Genomic DNA, 12,455 nt, shown 5'->3' on the forward strand with positions numbered 1-12,455 from the left:
AAAGAAATGTAGTGTTAACTATATATCTGAACTCTCATTAAAAGTGTTAGAAGAAAATAATAAGTATTTAAAAATCCATTAGTCTGCAAGACTAGAGGATCGGTGTTCTTGGATAATTTTTACTCCTCATTGATTTATTTTTATGGAACGTTTTTCTGTTTGTTTCAAAGGTGAGAAGTAAGTAAAATTTATATTTTAGTCTATGTAGTGGCTTTTTCCTTACTAACACTATTTTATGTAAACTCTTAACTGCCTAGCACAGTTAAACTGATAAAAGGCTAGCTAACTTGATTATGTTTGAATCACCACTAGATTTTAGCTACCTTATTTATTAACTGATGAATGGATCTTTATTTCTGATTCAAAGTGTATATTGTAAGTGTGTTGTTGAAGATAGGTTTTGTACCTTAGGAGGGCGAGGGATATATAATTCTGCTCCATGTGGTAGAGAATGTCATCTTATTTTCATTGCTTAAACAGAGCAGTCACTCTTAAGCGGTGCTCAAGACCATACATATTTGTCTTCTGCCAGGTTCAGTAAAATCGGTGGGCTCTTTCTAAATGTACCAGGAGATTCCTTGTTGTCTAGGCCCTTTGTTAGCCCATCTCTGAGTACCTCTGATTTGAGACCTTTTGTGAAACCATTCTTCATTTTTGCTTTTTCTGTCTGTGAAATGATATTCGTGCCCAATGCGCCATGAGTTTACTGTGGCAGTTGAGCTTATCTTTTGATGGGAAGGGTTTCGTGTACATTAATAGTTGCTGATATTCTATTAGAAAGCACATTAATCTGATAAGTCATTTCGTGTGTCCTTTGGAATTTCAGGGCGTGCTGATGGCCGGGCCCCCAGGCACTGGTAAGACCATGCTGGCTAAAGCTGTCGCCACTGAGTGTGGCACAACATTCTTCAACGTCTCGTCTTCCACGCTGACGTCGAAATACAGAGGGGAATCTGAGAAGTTAGTTCGTCTGTTGTTTGAAATGGTGAGTGATGTTATATTCGGATTTCAAAGCACTGTTTGTGTAGGCACATGGTATCCCTTTAATCTAGATCCGTTTACCCAGGGATCCATTTAAGAAAGGGCAACTGTACTTATAGTTTCACAGTTCTTGACACGCTAATAAGACACGGGGCGGTGGGTTTTGTGGAGTGGTTGATGTGTCTTCAGCGTACCTTCCTCTCTGAAGTAAAAGCCCTTTGGCATCCCGTCCGGTGCGGGTAGAAGAGACTTTGGAAATGTGTGTGGTTTGACTGATATTTCTGGATCTCTAATGAGCTGGTGAGCAGAAGTATTTTTTAACATATATTTTGAAAATCAGAAATTGATCTACCATTAAAGTTTGTTCCTTTTTCAAAGTAGTTTGCAGTAGCTACTTAAGACTGCATATTTGAGGATAGATTGGTGATTTATCTTTAGAAACTTTTTGTATTATGGAGATTTTCAAACACAAAAGTAGAAAGAATAGTACCGTGAATCCTCGTGTATCTGTCACCTGACTTCACCAACCATATAACTTATCTTTTATGTTTAGAAATTTTTCTGTTTCTGATATGATTGATTAATTTAACCTCTGTCTATAAGCAAGTGATGGCATTAAAGCAGTGAGAAATTTCTGCTCTTTTTCACCATTGTTTTAGTCGGAGGAAATGTCTTTTAAAAACTTCAGATTATTTCAGGAGGTCACTAAATGATTTCTTTAAACTATTTTCACAAAGGCTAGGTTTTATGCCCCCACCACCATCTTCATTGATGAGATAGATTCTATCTGCAGTCGAAGAGGAACCTCTGATGAGCATGAGGCAAGTCGCAGGGTCAAGTCTGAGCTACTCATTCAGATGGATGGTAATTGATATTTAATTACTGTCTCTAAACTGTTTTGGTCCCTTTTTGAATTTTGTGTAGATTCATACTTGGAAATTCTCAACGACCGGACTAGAAGGCAGCTGAATGTATTTGTAATCATTTGTTCATCCACGCGTTTGTACATTCGTTCATGCACTCAAAAAGCATCTATTGCTTACTTGCACCATCTCAGGTTCTGAGGTTAAAAAGAAAAGGACTGTCGTGGCCTTCAAGGAGCTTACTATTTAGAGCAAAGCCTTTAGAGATGTGGCTCAGGGTCCCAGGGGTCTTTAAGACTCTTTTAAAAGGTGTGCAAAGGCCAAACTATTTTCATAGTAATATCGAGATGTTATTTACCTTTTTCACTTTTCATTCTCTCACAAGTCTCATTTTTAATTTTTAATAATAAATGTTGATATACTACATGCACACAAAAGCTCTTTGGAGGTCAGTAGTCTTTAAGGATATAAAAAGGATTCTGGGACCAAAATTTTTGAGAACCACTGATCTAGTTGAGAAGCAGGCACCTCACAGACAATTACAATACATTATGAGTTCTGTGGTAGAACTAAGCTCTGGGTTTAGTGAAAACATAGTACGAGAGGTACCACCCGGACTAAGGGAGTCATAGAAGGGAATAGCTGACTTGGGCTTTGAAATATTGGTAGAAGTTATTCAGACAAAGAAGAAAAGGCTTTGGGGAGCCACTGGAGGAAGAGAGTGATGGGCCCAGAGCTACTTTTTAGAGATATATCACTCTGGTAGTTGTATGGTGAATAGGAGGCTATTTAAGCAAATTATGAGAAAACATAAAGTGTGTTTTAAAAAAAAAAGTATATATATATATATATATATATATGTATATATGTATGTATGTATGTATGTATATCCACACTGCATTGTTTTAAAATAGCTGTGGTTATCCACCAACCATAGATACTAATTGAATACTTAAAACGTGTGTTGCATACAGTGCCAGGCACTATAAGATACATAATGTAGTACCAGGAGTTCCTTCCCTCAATGAGTTAACCATCTTAATTTCTGTTAAAGTGTAATATGAGAGACAGGAGTGACTGTGTTGTATTTGTTCTGTAGTTATCTGTTGATTTGTCTGGTTCTGACACCATGCAGAGGTCAGAAGAACTGCATCATGTTCGTCATTGAGCCTCTACCACCAAGCCTGTGGCCGATGCTTAGAAATGTTAGTTGAATGAAAGAATAAAGGACTGTAAGAAAAACACTCTTCTTTCCCACTTACTGTATATAGGAGTTGGAGGAACTTTAGAGAATGACGATCCTTCCAAAATGGTTATGGTATTGGCTGCTACTAATTTCCCATGGGACATTGATGAAGCATTGCGAAGGAGATTAGAAAAAAGGATATATATACCTCTCCCAACAGGTATGATGCCTTCCTTTTACTATATTTTGATCTTTCTTTTACTCTCTGTTACATTTTTCTATTTCTGTAGGTCTTTATTCCCTTGGCATTCTGCTTAAAGAAGTTTATAGCATCACAAAACCCATTTGTTATTTATGGAAACAGAGGCCTCAGTACTCTGCTGAAGTTTCTTACATTCAGAGGAGTGGTTGTGTTAATAAGTTGATAGGACATCTAAGTTTTACTTTTATTTATTTATTTTTAATTAATTGATTTTTTTGGCTGTGTTGGGTCTTCGTTGCTGCGCGCAGGCTTTCTCTAGTTGTGGCAAGCGGGGGCTACTCTTTGTTGTGGTGTGCGGTCTTCTCATTGTGGTGGCTTCTCTCGTTGCAGAGCACAGGCTCTAGGTGCATGGGCTTCAGTAGTTGCAGCACACGGGCTCAGTAGTTGTGGCAAGTGGGCCCTAGAGCACACAGGCTTTAGTAGTTGTGGCGTGTGGGCTCAGTAGTTGTGGCATGTGGTGCCAAGACCACAGTAGTTGTGGCTCATGGGCTCTAGAGCGCAGGCTCAGTAGTGTGGTGCACGGGCTTAGCTGCTCCACGGCATGTGGGATCTTCCCCGACCAGGGATCGAACCCCATGTCCCTTGCATTGGCAGGCAGATTCTTAACCACTGTGCCACCAAGGGAAGTCCCTAAGTTTTAATTTTAAACTTGAGTCTTCATTAAAACTTACGTGGGGCTTCCCTGGTGGCGCGGTGGTTGAGAGTCCGCCTGCCGATGCAGGGGATGCGGGTTCGTGCCCTGGTCCGGGAGGATCCCACATGCCGCAGAGCAGCTGGGCCCGTGGGCCATGGCCACTGGACCTGCGTGTCCAGAGCCTGTGCTCTGCAGCGGGAGAGGCCACAGCGGTGAGAGGTTCGCGTACCGCAAAAAAAAAAAAAAAAAAAAAAATCTTACGTGATACAAGTTTTTGTCCCTGTACTACAAAAAACAATGTACGTTGATAAGAATGTGAAAATTTAAAAACATTTTTATAATGAAAAAAAACTTCAGTGATTAAAAATAAAGTTCTCTTGGGATCTTTTTTGAAGTATGCTGCTTTGAAAAAGTATTTCATTCTGTTGATGAATGTTGACATTTTCATAAGTGAGTTTTTTCTTTTTATATTGAGATAAAATTTACATACAGTGTGAAATGTACAAATCTTAAGTTTACAGTTTGATGAGTTTTGACAAATGAATACTTTTGTTTAATCAGTACCCTACTCACGATGTGGACATTTCTTTCACCTCAGAAAGTTTCTCTGTGCCCCTACCAGTTGACTCAAACCCCTAACAGTCATTCACCTTCCTGATTTTTAACACCATAGATTAGTGTTACCTATTACTAAACTTCATATAAATGGAATCATGACATATGTATTCTTGTGCATCTGGCTACTTCCACACAACATAATGTTTCTGAAATTCATCCATGTGGTTACATGTATCAGTAGTTTATTTGTGGTGTGATTACATGACAATGTTTATTCTCTTTTTGATGGACATTTGAGTTATTACTAGTTTTTGGCTATTATGAATGAAGCTATAAATATTTTTGTATAGATCTTTTTATAGATGAATATTTTCAATTCTTTTGGGTAATATAGATCAGAAGAGAATAGGTGGATCATAGGGTAGGTGTGTGTTTAACTTTATAATGCTCAAACCATTTTCCTAAGTGGTTGTACCATTTTATACTCTCACCATCAATGAATGAGAATTCCAATACTTCCATATTTTTGCCAACATTTGGTATCGCCAGTATTTTAATTTTAGTCATTCTAGTAAGTGTGAAATGCCTTATTTTCTTTCAGTTTATGGTTTGCCTTTCAATTTTCTTTATGGTGTCTTTTGATAAGCAGAAGTGTTAATTTTGATTAAGTCCTCTTGTCAGGATTTTCTTTTATGGATAGTGCTTTTTGTATCTTAAGAAATCTTTGCTTACCACAAGAAGTCAAAGGTTTTCTCCTATATTTTCCTTTAGAAATTAGAGTTATATTTCTCCTATATTTTCCTTTAGAAATTAGAGTTAGATCTGTGATCCATATTGAATTAATTTTTTGTATGTGTGTCAATTGGGGGTTGAGTTTCATTTTTTTCATATGTGTATTGAGTTGTTCTAGCATCACTTGTTAAAAGGAGTTTTATTTTTCCATTGAGTTACTTTGGCACCTTTGTTGAAAATTATTTTGCTGCATATATGTGGGTCTATTTCTGAATTCTCTGTTCTGTTCCATTGATTAAAAAAAAATTAGATATAGGGTTATCCTGTCAGGTTATCTATTTTTCATTGAGTAGGCTTTGGTAGTTTGTGTTTTTCAAAAAATTTGTCCCTTTCCTCTAGGTTGTCAGGTTTATTGGGATTTGACCTAATACAAACATGGAAGCTGACTAAATGGTTTATGTGAGGCTGTTGATTTCATGTCTGGTTCTGGAGGCTGAAGTCAGTAGGGAGGGCAGTAGGAAGAGAAGATGAAATGGTGGAAACAAGAACAAACTGTAACCTGTGGGGATGAGCTGGAACTCATGAGGATAGACTGGAACCCACACTGGGCTCTCATTGCCTCTAAGAGTTACAACTTTGATGATTGGGGTGTCCTTTAGAAGAAGCTGGCACTCTTTGTAACAGTACTAAAGGTACACCTGGCTTAGGAGTCAAGCTGAAGGAGGAAATCTGACAGGAGCTGGAAAGAGTTGGAGGCCCAGGGCTGCCCCTCACTAAAAAGATGAGCCGGCAGACAAGCGACAATAGGCCTCAGCTGCAAATGCTCTTCATGCCCTGAACTAACTTTCTGAGTTGATTTCAGTTCTGCCTTTCACATCTTGTCCATAATGACTGATGTGGTCCCCACTAACCCAGAACTATGTAATGAAGAGAATTCTGAGAAGTGAAATTCTAACTTCACTGAAGTTGACACAGTACAAATCCACACACCTTAATTTCTGTTTCGTCTGTATGATCTATAATAATGGCTCAATTTTCATTCCTAGAAGAGGCGATTTGTGTTTTATCCCTGTTGTTCTTGATCATTCTTGCTAGACATTTATCAGTGTTATTAATCTTTTCAAAGAACCAACTTCTTGCTTTGTTAATGTTCTGTTTTGTATTTCATTGTTTTTTATCTCTTCTTATTTCTCCCTTATACTCCTGAGTTTAATTTTCTCTTTTTTTATGAAGTTAGAAACTTAGACTGTTGATTTTAAACCTTTGTTCTTTTTCTTTCAATATAAACATTTAAGGTTGTATTTCTCTTAAAGCACTGCTTTGGCTTCATCCCACAAATTTTGTTATATTTTCTTTACTATTCAATTAGAAATATTTAACATTTTTCCTTTTTCTTTTTCTCTTTGACTCTTGAGTTATTTAGAAGTATGTGGTTTAGGGAATTCCGTGGCGGTCCAGTGGTTAGGACTCTGTCCTCTCACTGCTGAGGGCCCGGGTTCAATCCCTGGTTGGGGAGATAAGATCCCACAAGCCGTGAGGCAAGGCTGAAGAAAAAAAAAAGAAGTATGTGGTTTAGTATCCAAATATTTGAGGATTTTCTAGATGTCTTGTTGTTGTTGATTTCTAATTTAATTCCACTATAATTAAGAACTACTCTGTAAGATGTCAATTTTTGAATTTTGTTGAGATTTTATGATTCAGCATATAGTGTATCTTGCTGAATGTTTCAGCTGCAGTTGAATAGAATATTTATTCTGCACTTGTTGAGACAATATTCCATAAATGTCAGTTAGATCAAGTTGTTGTGATAGTATTGTTTAAATCTTCTAGATCCTTAATGATTTTTTGCTCTGGTTTTTTCTATCAATTATTGAGAGTGGGTGGTTAACTTTTTAAGTATGATTGTGAATTTGTTTATTTTTCACTTTAATTCTGTAAATTTTTGCTTCATGCAGTTTGAAGTTCTGTCATTAGGTACATAAACAGTTATCATTATTATATCTTCTTGATTCTTCTACCTTTATGAAACATCTCTTCATCTCTGATTAAATCCTTTGACTTGATGTTTACTTTGATATTAATATAGCCTCACCATCTTTGTTTTGCTACTGTTTGCATGATATATCTGCTTCCTTCCTTTAATTTTCACCTTGTACGTGTTTGTATTTGCAGTGCAGTTCTTGTAGACAGCATATAATTGGGTCTTACTATTTGTATAATTTATCTTTGCTTTTTAATTGCAGTATTTTGTCCATTGAAATATAATGTAATTATTGACATGGTTATGTTTAAGTCTGCCATTTTGCTATTTGTCCCTTTTGTTTGTTCGTTACTCTGTACCTCCTTTCTTAATTTCTCTTAATAGTTGACTCTTTTTTAGTATCCATTTTAATTTCCTTATTGGCTTTTAGCTATACTTAACTGTATATTTTTTAGCAGTTACTCTAGGGATTTACAATATGCATCTGTAACTTATTACAGTCACTGTAGAGCTAATATTGTACCACTTCATGTAAAATGTAAGAACCATTTGCCTCCCCCAGCCTTTGTGCTATTTTGTCATGTATTTTACATCTGCATACATTGTAAATCCAAACATATAATGGGCTTAAATTGTCAGTTCAAACTTAAATTAAGAGGAGCACAAATAGTAGTCTTTTCTGTTTACCTACATATTTAGCATCCACTGCTCTGCTTTCCTTTTTAAGGTTCAAGTTTCCAGCTGGGTCCGTCTCTCATTTGTCTAAAGAACTTCATTTAGTAGTTAAGGTCTACTAGCATCAAATTCAGTTTTTGTTTTCTGAAATGTCTTTATTTCACTCTTATTTCTGAAGGCTGTTTTTGACTGATAAATAATTCTGGGTTGGAAGAGGGCTTTTTGTTTGTTTTGTTTTTTTTCTCTCAGTGCTTATAAAGATATCATTCTATAATCTTCTGGCCTCCATTGTTTTTTGCATGTGAGGTCAGCTGCCATTCCTATCATTGTATGTAATATATTGTTTTCCCTCTGGTTATTTTTTTAAATTCAGCTTTATTGAGGAATAATTTATATATAATAAGCTTTATCCACATAAAATTTGATGAGTTTGACAATTGCATACAGCCATGAAACACACCACAATCAAGATGCAGAGCATATCTTTCATCCTGAAAGGATTTCTTGTGCCCCTTTGCAGTCCATTCTTCTCTCCCCAAAACACTTCCCACCTCAGGCAACCACTGATCTGATTTTTGTCACTATAGATTATTTTGAATTTCACATAAATAGGATCATACAGTATGTATTATTTTGTGACTGGCTTTTTTCACTCAGCATGATTATTTTGAGATTCATCGATGTTATTGTTTTTTATTGGTGAGTAGTATTCTGTTATATGACCGTACCACAGATTATTTATCTACTCTCTTATTGATGGATATTTAGATAATTTCTAGTTTGGGACTGTTATAAGTAAAGTTGCTATAAACATTCATGTTCAGTTCTTTGTGTAGACATGTGTTTTCATTTCTCTTGGATAAATACCTGTGAGTATATGTTTAACTATAGAAAACAAGCTGGTATTTTCTTGAGTGTTTGTCCTCTACAGTTGACTTTTTAAATATTCTATTTATCATTGTTTTTCAGCAGTTTGACTATGATGTACCTCTGTGGGGTTTTCCTTTTATTTATCCTGCATGTGTGTTGGACTTTCTGATATTGCTGCACAGATCACCGGGACTCTGTTAACAATTTTTTTTCAATCTTTTTTCTTTCTATTCCTCAGGTTGGTAGTTTCTGTTCACTTGTCTTCACGTTCACTGACACTGTTTTCTTCTGCCATCGCCAATCTGCTTTTAATCCTGTCCAGTGAATTTTTCATTTCACATGTATTGACATTTTGCAAATCTAGCATTTCTGTTTTGTTGTTGTTTTTTTTTTTATAGTTTCCGTTGCTTTGCTGGGATTCCTCATCTGATCATTGATTTTCTGTATATTTTCCTTTAATTCTTTGAGATGTTTCTCTCCAAAAGGTGGAGCTTAATTCCCCTCCTCTTGAAAATGGATTGGACTTAGTGATTTGCTTCTAAGGAAAAGAATATGGCAGAAGTGATGCCATATGACTTCCAAGACTAGATCATAAAAAGGATTAAATCTTTTTATCTGAAGACCATCTGCTGACAGAAATCCCTCTTGCTCTGGGGACCTCTTTTGTTCTGTTCAGGCCTTCAGCTGATAGATTGAGGCCTACCCACATTATGGAGCACAGTCTGCTGTACTCAGAGTCCAGCAACTTAAATATTAATTTCATCCAAAAACACCCTCACAGAAACATCTAGAATAATTTTTGAACAGATATCTGGGCACTGTGGCCCAGCCATGTTGACACATAAAATTAACCATCACAGACCCTAAACTAGAATTTTCTAGCTAAACTGCTCCCAAACTCCTGATGCACAGAAACCGTGACGGTAATAACTTGTTGTTTTAAGCCACTAAGTTTTAGTATAATATGCTGTTCTGAAATAGGTAATTGATATACTACTTTATAGTTTTTGTCAGCTAATTCTAACATGCGGAACATCTGTTTCTATTTGCTATTTAAAAAATTGTTCGTGTATGGGTCACATTTTTCTGTTTCTTCACACATTCAGTAATTTTTGTTGTATGCTCTACATTTTAGAGAGTCTGGATTATGTTGTTTTCTTTTAAACGGTGTTGAGATTTGTTCTGGCAGGCACTCAAATTATGGGCAGAACTTAAAAAGTCACTTTGCAGTTCTTTACTGTCTGTTGACTAATGCATGAAAACAGTTGCCTGTTATATTTTAATAGTTGTTTACCATAGAAGGATAAGTCTGATACCATTTATTTTTAATGATGGCCAGAAGTCATAGCCTCCCCTATGACTTTTGAAACTTAATTATTGTAATATTCCTTATTCACTTTTGCAACTAGATCTCAAGGGTGTATATAAATAATTGGTAGATTTCTAGTTTACAGATTACATCTTGTATTGTATTTCTTGGCTGCTACTACATATTCTGTTAATTCTAATAATATCATTACTTAAACAGAAAAAATTTTCTTAAAATAATGCTTAACTTACTAATTGAGCTTACAGAATAATAAACTTATTTAAAGTAATAATGGAAGTGATTCAAACTGTCCTGAAATATTACTCCTCCCAGAAGCAGCTCCTTAGTGTCTGCCTTGCTCTTCTATTAGTCATATGAAGATTTGAAATTTGAGTGGTTTATTATCACTCCCGATTTAATAAATTTCTTCCCTTTCTCTTTCCCCCTTTTTTCTCTTCTTCCTTGCTTTCTAAACAAAATATGTGTATGACATCTAGTATATTTATATGAAATCTTTTAATTTTGCTATTGTGCACAATGATTATAAATAAAAAATTAATACTGATGGGGAAAATAAAAGCTTTACTACTTGAATTGACATCATTTGAGCTTTTGTACTTTGAACTTTAATTCACTATAACAGACAGAAAAAATATAGTTAGAAAAATAATTGATGATAGGAATTTTATAAACCGCTGAGGAAAGCTTGGGTTGAGGAGAAAGGTATACTTTATGGTACAAAGATAGGAATTCAGCTTTCTTTGAAATATTGGAGAACATAGACCTGGCTGACTATTGGGATTTTTTCTAAACTTGCTTTCCTTTATGAAAAGGTTATGTTATAGGTAATGGTAAAGGTAATAGTCATTATAGGTAATGACTTTTAGGTGCTTCTCTTTGCTCATTACTAGTCTGAATGTGTGTACCTCATGACCATAGAACTTGAGAAATTGCTTTCTCCTAAAGGGCTCCCAAACAAATAATCATAATTAGAACTCCACCCTTTCTAACTTATTCTTTTATCTGTGTTAATTAATTTCACAGGTGTTTATTTAGCTCTTTGCTATCTGAAAGACATTTATTAGGTACTGTGGGAATATAAAGTGTACAATCCTTGTCCTTAGAGAACTCACCGTGTGGTTGGAAGGGGGCATACACCTCCCCTAACAGCGGGGAAACAAGGGAGCATGTGATACTGGAGTTGCCCATAGTACTTCTGGGGTGGAAACGTGGAATAGTAAATTCTGACTGAGGTGCTTAGGGGAGACTTCATGGAGGAAGTTGCATTTTCGCTGAATTTCCATAGAGAAGAACAGAAACAAAGGCATGGTTGCTTGAAAGTGAATGGACAGCTGTTGTGGCCGGAGCATCTGGTGGGATAAAAGGGTCTGGAAGAGACAGAACTATAAAGAAAATTTGGAAAGATGAGAGAACTGAAAGAATGATTTGGAAATCTAGGGTAAAATTAATGGAAAGAAAAGTAGATTATACTAAAGTAAAAAAATTGAAGGACATTTTTATGAACAAAAGCAACCATGAAAAGCAATTTTTAGTTGGAAAAGGCAAGAAGTATAAGAATGAAAATAGATAAAACAAGGAAAGCCACCCAAAAAGGCATATTGTAAGTTATGTAATTTACATAAATATGCAGATTTCTTTAAGATTGCGAGGCAATTAGAACTTGATGGCAAGAAAAGTCAGTGTATCAGTTACTCTTGCTGTTTAACATACCATTCCAAACAGTCTTCTTTTGCTCACAGATTCTGGGATCAGGAATTCGGATAGGGCACCATAGGGATGGTTTGTGTCTGTTCCATGATGTCTGGGTCACAACTGGAAGATCAGCAGCTGAGGGTGACTCCACATCTGGAGCCTGCCATCATCTGGAGTGGCTTCATGCACATGCCTGGTGGCTGAGGCCTGGGGCCTCAGGTGGGGCTGTCTTTCTGGAGCACCTCTGTGTTACTTGGGGTTATTCCATGTGGCCTGGGCTTCCTCAGGCATGGTGGCCTCAGCTTGTCACATTTCATACGTGGTAGGTCAGGACCCCAGGTGTGATTGTTCCACTGGAAAAGGTGGAAGGTGCATTGCTTCTTATGACCTAGCCTTGGGGGTCACGTAATGTCACCTCTGCTGTACTCTGGGTTGAAGCATTTACAAGCCCACCCATTTTCAAGAGGAGGGGAATCAGACTACCTCTGGGTGGAGGAGTGGAAGGCCCCATTGTAGAAGCGTGTGTGGGAGGAGAGGCTCTTGCACCATGTTGGTAAATACAATCTGCGGTAGTCAACAGATGGAAGAAGTCAGGTAACAGGCACAGGTGGAGCTGGGCCTTATACCAAGTCTCTTCTTACTTTATGCATCTGCATTATGGCAGCAACCACTGCTCAGCCTAATGAACTCC

At 36.7% G+C, this 12,455-nt stretch overlaps 1 protein-coding gene across 4 annotated transcripts in view; it reads left to right on the forward strand.

Moving 5' to 3' along the window:
• The window catches only part of KATNAL1 (katanin catalytic subunit A1 like 1), a 111,185-nt gene that overhangs the window by 87,813 nt on the left and 10,917 nt on the right, over nucleotides 1-12,455 (forward strand). For all 4 annotated transcript variants that reach the window (XM_027116576.1, XM_027116578.1, XM_027116577.1 and 1 more), the window contains 3 exons: nucleotides 827-985; nucleotides 1,719-1,845; nucleotides 3,116-3,250. In XM_027116576.1, coding sequence (XP_026972377.1) covers nucleotides 827-985; nucleotides 1,719-1,845; nucleotides 3,116-3,250 — 421 coding nt within the window. The remainder of the gene's footprint in view (nucleotides 1-826; nucleotides 986-1,718; nucleotides 1,846-3,115; nucleotides 3,251-12,455) is intronic.

The sequence above is a fragment of the Aethalodelphis obliquidens genome, unplaced genomic scaffold, assembly GCF_003676395.1.
Source record: "Aethalodelphis obliquidens isolate GAN/ISIS:26980383/991018 unplaced genomic scaffold, ASM367639v1 scaffold16, whole genome shotgun sequence".
NCBI lineage: Eukaryota > Metazoa > Chordata > Mammalia > Artiodactyla > Delphinidae > Aethalodelphis > Aethalodelphis obliquidens.